Source organism: Bos taurus, chromosome 21, assembly GCF_002263795.3.
Source record: "Bos taurus isolate L1 Dominette 01449 registration number 42190680 breed Hereford chromosome 21, ARS-UCD2.0, whole genome shotgun sequence".
Lineage (NCBI taxonomy): Eukaryota > Metazoa > Chordata > Mammalia > Artiodactyla > Bovidae > Bos > Bos taurus.
This window is the reverse complement of record NC_037348.1, coordinates 61,398,379-61,417,494: the sequence shown is the minus strand read 5'-3', so window position 1 is coordinate 61,417,494 and position 19,116 is coordinate 61,398,379. Positions and strand designations below refer to the sequence as shown.

At 35.7% G+C, this 19,116-nt stretch overlaps 1 protein-coding gene across 8 annotated transcripts in view; it reads right to left on the bottom strand.

The window, feature by feature from the left end:
- Window positions 1–5,634: 5,634 nt before the first annotated feature.
- Window positions 5,635–19,116, bottom strand: part of PAPOLA (poly(A) polymerase alpha) — a 53,460-nt gene continuing 39,978 nt past the window's right edge. For 3 of the 8 annotated variants that reach the window (XM_005222129.5, XM_005222130.4, XM_059878949.1), the window contains exons 17-21: window positions 18,335–18,477; window positions 15,908–16,008; window positions 15,490–15,710; window positions 9,810–9,884; window positions 5,635–7,789 (exon numbers count right to left, since the gene is read on the bottom strand). In XM_005222129.5, the coding sequence (XP_005222186.1) occupies window positions 7,694–7,789; window positions 9,810–9,884; window positions 15,490–15,710; window positions 15,908–16,008; window positions 18,335–18,477 (636 nt within the window). In that variant the 3' untranslated portion in view covers window positions 5,635–7,693. 8 annotated transcript variants of the gene reach the window in all.

The following is a 19,116-nucleotide window of genomic DNA, read 5'->3' as shown; positions in this document are numbered from 1 at the left end:
CACTCCAGTATTCTGACCTGGAGAATCCCTTAGCAGAGGAGCCTGGCAGGCCATATTCCATGAGGCCTTGCAAAGAGTTGGGTCAGAGAGAATTTGAAAACATTACTGAATAGACAAGAGGAAAGGGGACATTATTTTAAGTTTCTGACCTCACCTTATTATAGATTTACTTCCCCTTTATCTCAACTGCATTATCCTTTTTAAAAACTACACTGTTAGCCATTTCAAAGGTCTAAGCTATTTCAAACTCTTCTGGAAATACAGTAAAATTTTCAACCTCTCCCACAGCCTGTTTGCTTAACAACAATCAAATCCAAAACTCTTCATAAAAGTACTACAAGGCTGGGACTTCCCTGGTGGTCCAGCGTTTAAGCATCCACCCTCCACCGTGGCAGACGTAAGTTCAATTCCTGGTCGGGAAACTGAGATCCCGCATGCCACAGAGCGACTAAGCCCGCGGGACTCCAACTAGAGAGCCTGTGTGTTTCAACTACTGAGCTGGCGCACTCCAGAGCCCGTGCTGTGACAAAAGACCCCAAGTAACAAAATGACGGGACAAAGACCCAGTGCAGCCAAACCAGTGAAAATGAAAAACAAGAGCTCTGAATTTAAAATTTTTTTAGTCTTGGCCAGACTACAAGGCCAAGAAGCTGATGATGGCAAACACTAGGATTCCCCATAGCTCGCCTTTCTTCTAGCCACCATAGCGTCTATTTTACAGATTTCAGTTTACAGGGCTGTGATCAGAACCAACCCTGGGAAGTCTGGCCAATGAACCTTCTTGGGAGATCCAGGGGACACCAAGAACAAACCTGGCAATGAGAGAACAGGCTCTCAGACACCCTGTGGTTCAAGAAGGCTCGCTGTATCAAGGGCCCTGCAAACACCCATCGTATTTCCTCCCAAATCAAGTCCAACAGAACAAACATGCAGGAATCCATTTTGAAGGAAGTACAGATCGGTCAGAACCTGCTTCTAAAGATAACAGTAAGATTACTGAAGATCACTTAGAGGGGTGGGGTGGGAGGTGGGAGGGAGGGGACATATGTATATTTATGGCTGATCCATGATGATGTATGGCAGAAATCAACACAATAATTGTAATTATCTAATTAAAAATAAATTAAAAAAAAAAAGAAAAAGATGGCTGCAGATTAAGGAATCACTGTGAGCCCAATCTAAAATTTTAACTACTGCCTTGCAAAGGCAAGGATGAAAGAGGGACTCCTCCCTCCGTGGAAGTGGATGAGCCTGTCATGAGTACAATGAACTAGATGCCCCGTTAGGTTCCTTCTCTGAGATCTTATCAACACATTGAAAAAAAAAATGAAAGCCTTGTGACAGATACACATACTTCGAATTCAACCGTTGACTGGCACAGGCAAAAACCATACTTGCAAAATTAACTTTTTCAAAAATTTTCATTGTCAAGAAACTAAACTATCCACATTTTGGGTCATTTATTTAACAAGACAAAGGCCACAACAATACAAAAGAGAAGTCTGTCCAAAACAGTCACATATTCAGGAAAACTAAAACAGAAGACATGTAACCTAGGATGATTTCAAAAATCATCAGCAGAATCTCTATCTTTAAAGGAGTGTTATAGAGTAACAAAAATTCTCATGGACTCTCAAGGAGACCACACAAAACAGAAAACAGCATAACCAAATACCACTCACTCAAACTTATTAGAAGTGATAGATGAAAGATATATACAATTATAATCACTATGACCAAGATACTTAACATCCCATAACCAATACTTAATGCAGCCAGTGCTTATTCTCAAGACCGTCAGAGACTTGACTCCCTTAAGACTTCAAGGACTTAGGCTTTCTGTAAGAACCTTAACATTTTCTAAATAAAACCTAATTTTACCAAATCAGATTAGAATGAATTATGAGTGCTTTTAAGAGTTTGCAAAGATAATTATTTTATAGTTGGGAAGTGTGTAACATTCACAAATATATTTGTCCTGAACATGCCACAAACATAGATTAAAAATGGAAATGTGAAACCAAGGCTAAATTAAAGAGCTGCAGTAACCTAGGAGTACACTAACGCTCCTTCTAATAGTCTTGGCATAGGGTCCAGGCACGGTCGGCTCGCCGCTGGGGGCGGCTTTCTTGGCTGTGAAGGCAGATCATGCCCTCTGTCACTCATGGGGAGTAGTTCTGCCCAACTGTCTCTTCTCGACAACTTTATCATCAATCTCTTTATTAACAGCTCCACTGCAGTCAGAAAACGCAAACAAGGACCAGTCTTCATGCCAGATTTCTGGAAATCACACAGCACCAGGCAGCACACAGTGTGAAAGTTTGTAAGGAGGGTGTTGTGCCAAGAGAAAGACAGCATCCATGAGGAATAAGCACAAAGCTGGGACATTTTACATTATTATATTAAAATACACTACCCACTTTCTTATGCCTAAAATCCTGAAAAGAACCTACTCAATATCCACGTTTGTGTACAGGGACTGGAAAGGGGCACAGTAGTGATGTAAGATCACTTTACTTCCCAGAGATAACTTTGCTATTCTGCCTTTCCATAAAATTGATAACCCCTTATATATCATGATTAGAAAACATACAGGGCTGAGACAAATGTCTGCAATGACCTGAATGAAACTCATAAAACTGACATTTTTGAACTTAAAACACGTATTTGGGGACGGAAATCTGCTGAATCAAAAAATAGCACTAATTAACGGAAGTGTTGCTAAACAGCTTATTTGTAAGAGACTTTATATATACTTTTTTTTAACTGGGTCATAATCACATGATTAATATGAAATTTAACACACCCAAGTTAAGTAAAAACTGAGTATAATGTCTGGTAGTTCTAAATATTGAGATGCATGGTACTTAGACTAAGTGATACTTCATCACTGCAAGTATTAATTACATGACACTCAGCCCACGACATAAACCCACCAAAGATCAGGATTTACCTTTAATGATTTTCCCTTTTAATCTGTTTTACATTTCAATCTATTGACAAAATTGTTTGAAAAATATTCTAGATCTATAAGTAAAACAAATTTTTATGTTTTTAAGATTCTGATACTACAACTGAATTTACACTGTTCTAAATAATGCATTTTGCTATAGTGTGTCTTAGGTAAATTGTCTTAGGGCTGTGATGTTTGTGCTCAGGTAGAAAAGGACCTGAGTGTTAAGTTCAAGGCAGGGTCAATCAGCTCTGGGGCTTCTAGAACTGTTTATTCTGTAAAGTTGAAACAAAACCAACAAACTCTTTCCCTGGTCAATTCTGGGACCCATTAAGAAAGACTGTGAAAGACTTAACATAAATCCATTCTTCCCACTAAAAAATAAAAATAACACGTGTAAACAAAAACTCTAAGCTGGGTGGCAAGGAGGAAACTATTTTTGATAAGGCATTATCTTGTACCTTGGGAATATCATAGTAAAAAATATAAAGCTTTGATTGGAGCACACACACCGACTGTTCTGTTCTTCATTTCACCTATTAGTGAAATTTGAAGAGATCCAAAACAGGAAAAAAGTGACTACATAGCCTTATTTACATTCTTGTAAAGTATGATTATTTTCAACATCAACATTTTAAGTATTAGGTGGCTAAACTCGATGAACTCTAAACAAAACTGTGCCCACTGTAGATGTGGTCTGCAGCTATCTGAAAACATGAAGCATTTAAAAAGATGACCAAAGTACAATTACAGTCACAAGCTTTCACACAAACGTGAGCTTTCTGAAACAGGAACTTGTGCACAACCGCAACTCTACCCGTTCAAGCAATGTCCTACGAACTGAGACGGGACTAGGAAAGGAACAATGTACTTAAAATTCCATCCCTTTCAGCAAATGTGTATGGTCTGATCAGCTGTAATGAATTTCCCAGAACATTAAGACAAAAGCATGTCTCTAAGGAAGAAAAGCTGAAGTTGAAATGACTTTCTAAGTATTTGAAATCATTTCTAGAATTAAGTACATAAAATCACTTCTGCAATACACGGCTCAGAACTACTGATGCCATCGTTCTTGGTGCCAGAAGCTACATAAAATGTCACAAGAATTTTTAAACTGACAAGTACGGAGAAAGGATGAATAAATCGATTTTACAAATGAGAAACATATTACACATAATTAAACAGACCACTTGTCTCCGTATGACTGAAGGTCATGTTTATTACAGAACACACAATTCCCCCGCCCAAGTTCAGGTCTGCAATTCAGACAGCATCCATTTGTGATTTTGGTTTGAAGAAAAGCTAATAGAAAAGAAATAAAGTGGAGAAGTTTTTTAAAAAAGCAAAACATACAATTCAGGGTAAAAGGCAATTAATTTTCCTTGTACTATTCTTTTATTTTAAAATAGGCCAAAGTATATCCAAAGGACTGTTCAATGCCTTTTTAGGTAAACAGTTTTATCTTTTTGCTTAAGTGCACTGAAGTGCACTAACAGTTAATATTTCCAGGGCTTGGTCTAAAGTTTGTGTATATTAATGATTTATCCTTTCATATATCAATTACTACTTGGAGCTGCTGATCATTTATTGCCACCTTGAGTGCAGCCAGAATTAATACTATGCAGAGCTCTAAAACATTTTTCTGTGTGGAGAAAAAAAACAGAGGTATTAATTAGAAAAATACAAACTTTATTCCAGAATATACTCAGAACCACAAAACACATTTTCAATGATCATTTTACTAATTCAGCAAGATGCATGAAATGTCAAAAGGCTATGTGGGTGATAAAACTCACAAAGTTGCGATATCCACTTCCATGTTAGGTGTCTTATCAAAGTAGGTATGGTAAGCTCTATTCTGTAGGTGTTAACAATGGAGTCAAGGGTAATTTTTAACAAGTTTCTCTTTAACTGAATAGACCCAAAAGTTAAATGTTCCTTAATAAAAGGTTATTCCACACTGCATGTATTATTTTTACATATAGTAAAGGTATTAGAATCTGGAGTTTCAGGGATGAAAATATGCACAACTGCACATCCTTGAAATAATTTAACATAAGGATGTCAATCCCTCCACTCAAAGCATCTAAGATAACCATACCCAAAAGCTGACCATCACATGCACACAGAATTCATTCCTAATCCATAAATTATGTATGCCTTGTTGACCATTTAAAGATTTACGAAAAGTAGAATCTGATCTGTGTTTAATAAAATGAGAAACGCAGGCTCCTCAATTCACTGAATAACAACAGTGCCACCTGCTGACATTGGAGATAAAGCAGCAGCTGCTCCGAAAACCACCAGCTTTGAAAGGAAGCACAGCAGCGGCACGTACACTGCTGACTACATGGAATAAATACAAAGAAAAGAGATGGTGTCTGTACAAACGGAGACAGTATTTTGGAGGATGGGTCAGCTGAAAATTAATTATCAAGTACTATATTCATGTTTTCCTCCCTAATGATCAATTATATGAAAAACAAATACCTGATGTGAGATGTCAATTATTAGGCTGCTACTAATGGCAAAAATTAATCAGATATAGAGCTTTCTAAAAGTAACCAAAATTAAATTCTTCAGCAAATCTTCATTTAGAGCTATACTCTAACTTACAAGTAGCAATAATGGTATCACTGAAAAAACAAAAAAATAGTCAGTCAAAAGAAACCAGCCAACTGTGGGATTGTGCTGTTTTTTTTTTTTTTATTGTGTTTTCAATGGAGAAATACATCATCTGTTTACAAAATAGCTCTTGAAAAATACAAGGAGTACAGATACTATAAAACAAAGCAAACTCCAGTCATGAGACACTACGTACATCATGCGAAAGCAACAGTCTGATCTCCAGGTTATGAAAACTAGAATTAAAAAGTCACTACACAGAAAAGGTCCAAGTTCCCAGCTTGGCAAAACTTGGGTGCAGTTACATGAAACGTTTAATAAACTGAATTCTTTTTCCCCAATGTGTAAACAAAATGACAAGACTAAATCTGTGCCTGGCAATTTCGATCTAACTCTGAAGCTACACAAAACACACAGACACCTTGTAGACTTCACCTGTTAGTCTGACCATCTTATCTTCTTAGGCGGTGGGAGGAAGGGCAAGCTGACTGTGCAGAGCAAAGATGCGGGAAGTAGGAATACTGTATACTAGACATTACAAAGTATGGTGAAAAGAAAGCCTCAATTAATGCATAGCCTAAGGGGGAAAAGACTACACTCCAACTTTGGAAAATTAATTTAGAGGGAACAGGGAAGAGTTTAAGTAATTGCAGTTTAACATGAAAAATGCACATGTGATAGAATGGAGCACAATGGAGGATCATAAAACATGCTCACCAGAAAAATGTTAGGTTTGTTTTGTCCAGATTCAGAAAGAATAAGTTTATCAACATCTGGCTTCCCTCGTATATTTGTGAAGATGAATGCTCTGCGGCGTAATTATGAGGAATTATTTACTGATAGGATAAAACAAAATGGAAAAAGGAGTAGAGAGCTGACTAGACGTCAAGTGCTTGCTAGAAATGATTTTTAAATATTTCTGCATGTAAAATTTACTGACAAGTTTTGGTCAACCATTTAAAAATAAAAATTAGTTTAAAATTCTTGGAGAAAATGCGTTTTTGCCCACGTTTAATATTGAAGATCAACTCTACTATAGACAGGAGTTCTGTGGAGTGTACAAAATTCCTCATATTTAGAGATCAAACGGCCATCCAAGATAGATACCATGTTTCACAGGCATTATTTGTAGTCACCCTAAAGTTTCAGCCATGGGACAAAAATTTAGTGTTCTGTGCCATACAGCCACAGAGTCACTGGTTTCACATCATGGCTTAAGAAAATACTGGCATTTTGTTTTTTTTTATGAAAGAAGTCCTACCTTACACATACAAGCAAAAGGGGTGGGGGAGGGAAGAAGAGGGAAGGAGCAAAAAGCTTGGTTTCAAAGACAACAGATTGAAGGCAAAAGAATATGGAGCTTTAAAAAGCTCAAAGAAAAATATTCGCTGGCTGATCGCTGATTTGTATGCACTCTAAACAATTCTATAAATAAAACCCAATATCATCTCTTAATCATGACCCCATCAAAACGAAGTATTTCCTAATTATTCTTTCAATGTCAAATATATACCCTAGTGTTGACATTTCATTTTTAAAGGTTACAGCTACCTCAGAGGGACTGACCTAGATGTACTCTTATCCTTTCTCTGAAGCATAACAGTACATCACTGCGCAACGGCATCCGATTTAAAGACTAATGGTAAAGGAAATGCTTCAGGAAAAAATGAAAATCCATCAAGCTGAAAATCTAAAATTATTTCTACTTTCTAATAATAATAATAAAAAATACATAAAAGTGCATCATCAGAATAAAGAATTCTTATGCCAGTTTGTATTGCAAATTTTCCAAACAATGCAGCAAACATAAACCCAGTTCAGATGTCAATTATGAATACAAATATAGCTTGAGGTTGTTTTTTTTTTTTTAAAGGCAGTAATTTTTTGAAATAGTTAATGCAACTGTTGCTAACACAATAATAATAGTACTCCTGGCTTCACATACTAACCTGGACTTCCGATCAAGTGCTGATTAGCCCAGTAAGGGAGGTCACAAAAAAACCCTCAATCCACTTTCAGTCACGTCTAGTCTTGCACCCTCCGTTCTCCTTTTTTAGCATTTGAAGACAACAGGTTGAGTTGGCAGACACTGTTTCTGGACCCCTGAGGTTGTTTTTACCGATTCAATCTCAGTTTTATTGAATTCTTGATAACAGGAATAGGGTTTGCAGGGAGAGCAGGGATATCAGAAAGGTCTGTACTGGATGTTTTCTGAGAATAAAAGCAAAGAACACAACACTGTTCAAAGTACTGTAACTTATCAATGAGATTGATTTTTCACTGCTCTACTTCCTAAGAAATGGAGAGGACCTTCTCAAAAGAATTAAAATCTTAAAAACACTCTAAAATGTTGTTAAAATGGAGCACAAAAAAACATGACTATTACTACAAAATTGTTTTAACACTTGTAGAAATTTTCAAATAAGGAACAATATTTTGCTAACATTTTAAGCAATATACAAAAACTAAGTAAGTTCAAAAACAGCTTTAATAAACACAGTCCTCCAAACAATAACCTATCATACACTTACTAAGTTCATGTTAAGTTAGAGCACTAACAGTCATATATTAACTGGCACTGGAGCACCACCATGTGGAAGAATACTTAAAGTTCACTTTACACACAGGAGCAGCAGTAGCAGTTAACAGTGAATGTATTATTTTCTGACTCTGTCAATTAAAATTTAAATCTACTGAGCAACAATTTGATTTATTCAAAATTTAGGGTGGCTTTATTATGTTAAAAACAATTACTCACAAAGCCTTTTTTAACAACAACAACAAAAAAAGATGGCATTTTTAATTGTTTTATTATGGAAAATTCCAAACATACACAGAAGTAGAGCCTTATATAATGAATGCTCGTGTATTCATTACCGACTTCATCAAAGCCAATCCACTGTTCTCCCACCTTTACTCCCAGATTATTCTGAAGCAAATCCCAGAGAGCCTATCATTTCTTCTGTAAATATTTCAAGTTTATCTCAAAGATTCATTGTTAGACACAGTCACAACATTAATACCTCCCTTCTATCACCAAATAAAGAGATTTAAAAAATTTTTTTTAATCGACATAACTTTTTATATTATATATATAACCTGGTGATTTTTCTCTCAACGGTTCTAGGGATCTTTTCATTACAAAGAAAATTCTAATTCCTTATAAAAATATCTAAAAGGCAAACACCCAAGGGTATGAATCACTAGAGGAATGAAGTCAACAAAACAAACTATGAAAACAGTTCCCTAGAGATTAATGTGGCTAACCTAAATGCATGCAGTCACAATCACAGAACTGAATTTTGATAAATAAGTTTGTCTGTGTATCAGTATCAAGTACAACACTTCCTAATGTTGTTGGAATTACTCCACGCCACCCCACAAAATTTTTATTAGCTAAAGGCTATGAAAATAAAACATTTCAGAAAGTAATCATAGCATTTATATATCAAGAGGAACTATGAAGGTTAACAGCCAGCAAAAACTCATCTTAAAATTATCACATTAAAATAACTCTGAGCCACAAAGCAGCGTAGTTCCACTGTCTCGTCAGTCCCGCAGCGTCACTGGCAGTAGCTTTGTGGAAGTTAACCAGTTTAATGTCTACTTAAAGGAAGTATTTACTTTATGTCAGAGCCTGACTTAGACTTTGGAGTATATTCAGTTTAAAAGGATTCGAGAAGAAAACAATTATTTCACAAACAAAATGAAGGTTCACAAATTAATGAAAAGAGTCCAAGTGTCTACTGTACACAAGGTACTGTCACAGCAGAATTTCTAGGACAAATGAAAAAATAGCTTTAAAGAACTATGCATTACACTAAATAAATAACTGAAAAGCAGAGGTGAAAAGTGAAGCAGAAACACATTTTGAAAATAAAACATTTGAAAAGCAATCCATGAAGAAGGATTTTAAGTTCTAATTTAAAGTTCACTCTCTGACTTATAACAAAACCTCCAGGTGAAGACGGCATATTGTGCAGTGAGGATTTAAATGATCTGCAATGTCAAATAATATAAAAAGGGGATGAGTTAGCATCCTGACTGTGCAAAAGAATGGTTTCATCACAACCAGTGCTCCACCTCTGAATACTATAAATATATTTGTAGGTGAGCACTTACTTTCAGAAAGATAATTTCAATAAACTTCTGATGTGGTCACTTTAATTCATTATACGACACTAATCTTAACAACATTTATAAAGTTCCCCTTGCTTTTTGCACTTAGTACCTGAGAGGCCAACAGAGAAGTCGCTGTCTGAATGGTTTCTGATTGAGTTGTACTTGTCTCTGTATCAAGTTGTTCCTGTGAGACAAAGAGGACGGGGGAGGAAAGAGACTTAAAAAAATGATAAAAGAACATAACTGGGTTTGGTGGTTAATAAAAAAGACAAATTGGAAGACAGGAGGGATCAAGAGAAAGATGTGACTACATTACAAAACCATCTATCACATCAAATGGTTAATCATCAAAAGAAAAAAACAAACCTCATAGGTTATTTATTTAACCATTTCAGATACACATGAATTTCTATTTGCCTACGTAAACTTTATAAGGCATGGTCAAAATATCTCATGACTTTCCAACCAACTTCAACCTGGACATTTTAAACAAGCACTTATTAAAGACACATATATGCATATTATGAAATGTTGCCTGGACAATAATTAACAGAGTATAAACCCAAGCTCAGCTTAAGCTATGTGAATAAAATAAAACCAATTCAGTATTATTAAATTAAATTACCCAGAAGCACAAAACTGTTCTAAGGCCTTTAATTAAAAGAAGAAAATGTCTCTAAAACAGTCCTCCTTCCTTTTGGTTTCTATTCCCCTTCTCAATAACCAATGCACTGATTCTATTTGAAAATCATCAGAAAATACAGGGTGAACTGTGTCATTCTACTGCCCTAGCCTTTTTCAAAGCAGTGCACAAAAAATAACAGAGATATGCACATGTAAGTGAAAATAAACATACAAAAATGTGAATTTCTGTAAAATATATACAATAATAAAACTACAAAACACCAAATTTCTCCTGTGACACTGAAAACGTTAACACCGGAGTAGAAATGGGAGAGCGCAGTCTCTCTGCAGCATAACCTCAGCAACACATACTGACTTTAAAACATCTGTTTCTCCCAGGAATTCCTTTCATTAATTTATCCTAATAAAATGAACAGAAATGGATGGCAGGTATTTAGCTACAGTCAACACTGTAGAAAAGGGCCAAGTTCCCTTTTTTAACAGAAACAATTGCTAACAATAGGCAACTAGTTGAATAAAATAAGGTTTAAAGCCTTAAAATAGCATTCAATGCAGCTATAAGTAGTATCTGCAGATGACGCAATGGCATAACTATTTTTCTGCTTTACAGAGTGAGTAAAGATTTGAAAGCAGAAGGCACTGGTATATGTAGGCACAAACAAAACCTATAGACACCAAAATAATATTTGCTAACATATCGATCTGGATAATATGCGGGTAAGGAGGAAGATTTGCAGTTTTTCTACAACTAGGAGAAAAAAGTTAAAAGCCTCCAGTACACTTCAATTTCTGAAAAAAATTATATTCAAAATCTAATACTTGGCTACACCAGTCTTTCCCATCCCATCTACCTTGATTCAAGCCCCCTGCATCCCAGGTTCTAGCCAGAGCTGTGTGCCAAAAACTGGCTCTGTAAATATACCACACTCTCACCTCAAGAGTGAGATGCCCTTCTCATCTTGTACTACCCTAAACCCTATGAATCCTTCAAGGATCACTCCAAATACTGTGTTCTCCCTTCTGTGATGTCTTTATTATTTCTGCAGTCTTGCCTCTCATCACCATCAACTGCTTTCATTTTAATGTAATCAACCACATCTACCTCTTACCTTCTCTACTTAAATACAAGTTCCAATACAGGCAGGAACATCTCACTATTCTATTCCATTTAGTGCGCACCAGATACCCCCACATCTAGGAGGACTTCACACACTTGAGGAATTCAATTTCGATGCCATAAATGAGTATTAAAAAGGAACAAACACATCTCTAAACACAATACTGAAAACAACCTAAAGCCTATAGAACAAAATACAGTGCAGTACTCTGAAGACATTTCTATCGCATCTTCTGTACTCTTAACTGTTTATGAATTCTGAGGCTAAATTAGTATACCTTTGTTTCTGTTTTATCATGTCCACTCAAAGCAAGACAGTTAGCATCTTCACTTGTTTCATCCTGTTTTTAAAAAAAAAAAGCTTTATTCTCTAAAACGAAAATTTAGATTGTTCTTTGCCAATGACTTATAAAAATTTTTAAAGTATAAAATAATTAACCTGTAAGATCAAGTTTGTCCTTAAAATAGATTACTGGTTTGCTTAAATTTTTTTTTCATGTTAACAAATTAGGCTTTAAAAAGAACATGAGGAACACTGTCATTGTTAATCAGTCATCGACAGAAGTATATTCCCCAAACTATGGAATTCATAAAACACTTTACTTGTAAGGAAGAGAAAAAAGAGCTCACTGATCAAACATAGGAACTTGGAATACTATCACCTCCTTTTTGGGAGATTCATATATATTAGTACATAAAAGGTTCTGAGAAGCTCTAGAAAGACTATCTCTTTTTAACTTTCCCAAACTTAATTTAACCACAGAATCCCCTTGGCTTAGTGTTTAACATATTGGAGGAGGCCTGAAAAATATTCTCTTCAGGTCTTTTTTTCCTCCCTAATTTACTGTAATTCTATTTAAAACAATTTATTTTTGGTAAAGAGGAGAAATGAGAAACCAAAAATGGCTGTACTTTCTCACTCCTGTAGTGAGTGACTTGGAATAAACATCACTTTCCTAAGAAAAACAATTTTGACCCTAACTTCTCTGCTCTCCTTAGTAGGCAGAAATAAAATTTATTTGTAAATGTGGCTTTAAAACAAGACATAAGAAACACAGCTAACTTACAAAGTAGAAAGGATTTAACACCAGTATCAACCCATTCCCTTGAGGACTTGATTTGTATCCTGCAAACATACAAACTTAAAAAATAGTAACTTAAGTCACAACTGAGAAAATTTCAATACCTGACTGGCTATGTGACACTATAGAATTATTATTACTTTCAGTAAATATAAGATAGGTGTATACATATATATGTATACATACATATACACACACGTTATCAGTATATTTACCAATATAAAATCACACACAAATATTTACGATTGAAATGACATGCTTGGGATTTGCTTCATAACAATGGGAAAAAGAGTAGATTTGTAGATGAAACAAGACTGGCCCTGAGTTGTTGACTGTTAAAAGCTTAAGTAACACAAACATAGCTTGTTCATTACAATTTCGTATATGTTTGAAATTTTCCATAACTTAAAAAAATTATATATATACATATATACACACATATATACACACAAAGCATTTAGCCATAGAATTCAGGTGATAAGGCAAACTTTTTCTATATTTATTTTACATTTCTACCAAAAAGATTTAGCATATGATAAAAATTAAGCAAAAAGCAAAACTAAATTACCTGACGATACCTAAAATATCTGTACACGTGTTAGTATATTATTGAGTAGGCCAGTGTTTGATTCCGGTTTACTCAAACCTCTAATACTAAGGACTCATTAACAAATAATGAAACACCTAGTAGGAGACCTTCAAAAATCAAAGCATTTGTAACAGACTTTTTCACCTTTAGCACCATGACATTTAGGCCTGAGTTCTAATCCTTACTCTGACTTTCATTAGTTTTATAAATGGGAAAGTTATTGAACCTCAAGCTCCTCTTCTGGGAAAGGAGATGATCTATGAGAAAACCTAAAATTCTAAGATCCATTCATTATCTTAAAATTCTACTTCTGTTAGTCAACTCCAAGAAGTTGTCCTAAGTAAGATGCAAACTGTGAGAAAATACATAGAACAAAAAATTATAAGGGGGAGAGGGCAGCGATGAATCTGTATTTCTAAAGATACTTAAAAAAAATCAATCAAGGATCTTACTTACAGAGTTGAATAAACAAAAACTACTAAAAAAAATCAATGACACAATCACAGGCATTTGAGTGCTCACTAGATATCTGACTGCTCATCTTTTTCTAGGTAGACTTTTTTTCCTTATACTTTCTTTCCTGTAATTATTACCTTTTAGATACATGATTTTAAAAATACTAATGAAATAATATGACTGAAGTCTGAGTTTTGCATCTAAATAATCCAAGTACAGGCGAAATGGAAAGCGAAAAGAATTAAGGGTACAGGGACTGTCTGAATTCACTACACCTGAAATTGCATGATGGGTACTCTTGTATATATTTGAAGTCTTATTTAAAAATTAAATGATCTCTTGTGTGTATTTATATTTTTCTATATGAAGTTAAAAAATTCTATATTCCTATTGCCTCTCTAAACTAGACGTGAAACAAGAGTATTTCCTACCAAGGTAAGCACAAATGGAATTTTAAGTATTGTGCTGATACATATTTTGGAACTCTTACAGGGAAAGGAATTAGGCCATTAACATGAAGCAACAGAATGATAGGTATCTAGAGTTATGCTTACACATACCTTACAGGCACAAAGAAACATGAATTGTGAAATGCTTTGACAACTCCAAACAAGCACCACTAGACAGAAAGTGGTATTACGTCAAAACTACATTCTTAGGTTGCTGCACAACAGTATCAGGTAGAACCGGGGTCTTTAATAAAAACATTAGTAGGTCTAATTCTTGGAGAGTCTAATTCAGTATATTTGGAGGAAGCCCTAAAATCTGTATTTTAAAAAGCAAAATCAAAACAACAAAATCTGAAAAACTGAGGCTGAAAATCAACTTGCCTTGAGATAATTACAGAGACAGATGTGTTTCAGAATACATGGTACCAAACATGATATACTATACCCATTTTTCATTCTCATTTAGCATTGTCAGAGTGACAAAATTCATTAAATTATTCATATTTAGTTAACAGTGACTGTTTCCAAAAAATCTAAACCAAAAGGATTCAGATTAAGCTTGGAATAACACTTTTAGAGACAATAATCTTTCACCATTAAAAATCAAATCACTATATAAGAGCCCTCCTTTCTTGCCACCGTTCTAAAGAAACTTTCATGTAACGAGGAGGTTCCTAAATAACAAGTTATCAGCCAAAAATCTTAACAAAATTGTTGTCTTGGGCTGTCATCTCTGGGACAATGGTGAATGCCTCATTAACAGGAAAACACAGTAATAGTGATTCCAGGAAACAATGAAAGTATGTTACAAGGCTACTTCTATTTTAAGATAAACACCAAAATCAATGTACACTTTTAGCAGTTTTCCTAAAACTATCTGAGACTTTGACGAGGTAAACTAACCACTATGAAAAGTGGAAGTACTATTAGAAAATTTCCTAAAGGGCTGGAGGATATAATCACAATCATTCAAGGTACCAAAACTAATCTAATATGGCAACTTATGGCCAGGCATTCAGTAAGAATTCCCTGAGAACCTCTCAGTGACCCTTTGATACCAAGTACAGTGCAGAAGCTCCAAAACTCCACCTGGAATACAGAATATAGAAGCAGAAAATTGTCTGCAAAGGGGCTGCTGAAGAACTGGTACATGTGAAAGACACAGTCATCAGAGAGCAATATGTGAAGATGACATGCAAACCCAGGCTCAGGTGCGTCATAGCCTAGGCATGCCGCAGAAGTTTAAACAGGAAACACAGCTTTATGCAAGAGTTAGTTACTGAAAAGAGTGGGAAAGCGTAAAAGAGCAAACTACAGCACTGAAGCACCATCTAAAATGACCGAAAAGCTTTCCTCCTCGCTGCTTCTGAATCTGGGCTCACAAGGTTTTCTCCCACTGGATATTAAAACAGGCAAGGTAGTTATTCTCAAGACTGACTAAATATAGATACCTCTTCTGTTTTGGTTTTCTTGGGGCTCTCTTCTTTATGAGGTGAGGATGTCCTCTTGACTCCTACTATAGGATTAGGTATCTTTGCTGCTGCATTTCCTGAAGGTCTTGGTGGTGGGTTTACCAAACGTGTTGAGGAAACAACTCTGGAGACCGTAGGCTTTGGTGGTGATGAAATGGCTGGTTGTGTGGCAGTTTGAGGAATGCTTTCACTCGATGTACCTAAGTAGTAAGTATATAAATACACAAGCGCTAAATTACAGAACACCAAGTTACAAGTTTTTTATTTTAAGTCTACAAGGGAAAAAAAAAAAATGGTATTAAAAAACTAAATTCAAACTACTTAACAAAGCCATTTTTCAAAATGAAGGCCAAAACCAAATATAATGTAAGTATTTCCTTATCTGGCATCTCCTTACCCCCTGAGCTTTCACTGGAATTTATTTGTGGCAGAGAAACTTCAGTAGCCTGTATGTTGGTCACAGATGCTGCTGTTACAGCTGGAGCAGGACTGTTTCTGCTAAAAATGGGGAACAAAAATTAAAAAGTGAAAAAGAGCAAATAGAGATAAATAAAACTCTAACAAAATCTAATATGTGAAGTTATTTTTAAAGTAAATGATTGATTCTTTTATTTCTCATACATATGTATACATCAGTAACTAACTTTGACCAAATATAATCAACAATCAAAAGCACAGAAACATTTTAACGCAGTGCTGCTCAACAGAATTTCTGTAACTATGATCTATGTCTACCCTAACCAGTATGGTAACCACTATACACAGGCAGCTACTCTGCACTGAAATACAGCAAATGGGAAACAAAATATTTGATTTCATTTAACATTAATTAAAGTGGCACATACAGCCAATGACTACCATATTAGAAGAGCTAAAAAAAAGACCTGTTCTTGTTTGATTTAGGGTAACTGACTTAAATGATTTGGGGTATAAAAAAATGCCATCAAAAGCTGTAAAACAAGAAAATGGTCTGAGAAATAAGATTCGATGTGCAAAACCTAAGGGTTCATGAAATCCTAAAAGGCCATCCAGTGGTCCAGATAAACAACAAAAGATCCCAAAACCCAATCTCTCCTTCAGTGTTCTGGATCCCACTCACCCTTTGTCTCAGGAAACTCAAATCACCCCTCCTTCACTCTCCTATCTCTAACTTTTCTCTCTCAAATAAATCCTGGATCTCTTGTGGTTATTCACTCTCCTTCCACTGGAACTTACACTCTCCAACTGCTGAATGCCACGTCAAGGTGGGCAAAACTAGAGGACTTGGATTTTTGATGCTTACAAGACATGCACAAGCAGCGAGAGCAGTCAGCTTATTAAAGTTTTGAGCTCTCTGGTACATGGGAGGACATGAAGTCAAGGGAGTGGGTGATGCCACACCCTCAAAGCGAATACGGAGAAGGCACACAGGACCAAAAGAGAGCCCTGAAAAGGCACAAGCATCTAATGATTAAACAGAAAAGAAAAACAGAACCACCACAGATGCAAGAGAAAACCTGAAATAAAACAGCAAAGGACAGTACATAATAAATAGTTGAGCAAAGATCTATTTTACATACATGTGAAAAAACTCAAAGTACACAAAGGTTTTTATACAACTTCTGAAATTCTTACTAAAATTTTTGCTTCTTCACTCAAAAAACAAAACAAAAAAAAAACCAGATGAAACCATTAAAAATACAAATGTGGACGTTAATGCTGTACGAATGCAGAATTGCTTTAAAACTGCAAGATTTAAGGACCAGGTTGATGCCCAAAGACTTCAGATTATGTATGACTGGCCTAAAAACACATCACACATTCAAAGCCAAAGAGAAAAAAACTAAATCCCCATCATCTATTGCACCTTGGCATTTTCTATTTCATGCTAATCCAAAAATTCACCCCAATCTGCATCTTTGCCACTGGCTATTATTTAACAATATACCTTAACAATTTAATTTTTAAAACTCCTCTTTTCAAAAAAATAATATGTAACATGCATTTAGAACAGTGTTCCTGGTTTAAGTATCAACTCACTAAACAAAGTGATCAATGTAACCATCACAATTTACAATACCAGCAGCCCCCTCAAAATCTACAATAAACAGCTCACTTTGAAAATACAGTAGTATAGCCATTAAAAAAAAATCTGCAATGATACACTATGAAGATTCACAGAAGTTAAACATAAATATGGCTTTTTCGCTCTAATTTTTGCCACCACAGCCATGTTTTTTCTTCAAGATAAAAATGTTCAGCTGCTTTGTGAAAGATGCTCAGTCATGTCTGACCCTTTGCGACCCCATGGACTATACAGTCCATGGAATTCTCCAGGCCAGAATACTGGAGTGGGCAGCCGTTCTGTTCTCCAAGGGGATCTTCCCAACCCAGGGATCGAACCCAGGTCTCCCGAATTGCAGGCAGATTCTTTACCAGCTAAGCCAAGAGGGAAGCCCAAAAATACTGGAGTTGGCAGCCATTCCCTTCTCTAAGGGGATCTTCCCGATCCAGGAATTGAACCGGGGTCTCCTGCATTGCGGAGGATTCTTTACCAACTGAGCTATCAGGAAAGCTGCTTTACATGCTCTTAAAGAGACAATTCTTCAAAAGAAATTTCCACTAAAAAAAGCGCACACAAATCTTCTCTGGAAGATCTCCAGTATTTTCAGATATTTACTCCCTGCTACATAGGTGATAAGCATCTCCAGGACAGAAATGTGATTGCGTCCCTCTTTCTGGTTCTCCTTAGCACACCGTGTAGTTCACCACAGGCAGTAGGTATTTCAACTTAAGAAACTGGTTATTCAAACAGCCACTCCACTTCCTTTCCCTTTTTCCTTACCCCTGAGAGCTGCCAGAACTGTTCAACGGACTGGTCTTCATAGCACTAGTAGGTGAAGGCACAGACATGCTGTTGTCACTGTCCATAGACAAGTCGAGGCTGCTATCATTCAGAGGTGTCAACTTGACGCCTTCTGTTGAATGCTGCAATTAATACAGTATTTAGTCAATTATACCTTTATGTTATCCAGATCTCTGAAACAGGAACATCTTTTACTTAACAGATAAATGACTTCTACTGAAAAGCACAAATCAATAAGGTTAGGATAACCAGAAGTGTCATGCCAAAATATAAAAGGCAGATTTGGGACACATACTTTGACTTCTTGGGGTCCTCGATTTAACTACAGTTCCTTGGGGGGTGGGGGGGAGGAGGAATGATATATATTAAACATACACACCATGTAAGACACACCTCAAATTAAAAAGGACTTTAATATGAAAATACAGGTAACTTAAGTCATAGGACTATAAACACACACACGTCAACAGTAAAAGATGATAGCAACAATGAATATCTCTGGTTAGTGGGATTAGAAGTAATTTTTTGTTTATAGAGTTCAAATTGTTCTACAACAAAGATAAAAAATGTGTTGATTCTTTAAAAAATTATCAAGTAGTACAGTTCAGTGCCTATTCCTAGTTATTTGTACAAGCCTCTCTGAAAAGCAAGAGATTGCCAAAGCTCTATCTGCAACTTAGGATTTTAACATGGTATATTTAATAGTATAAATTATCCTGTTAAAATAAAACCAAAAATAATTTCCTGAAAACTTAATGACC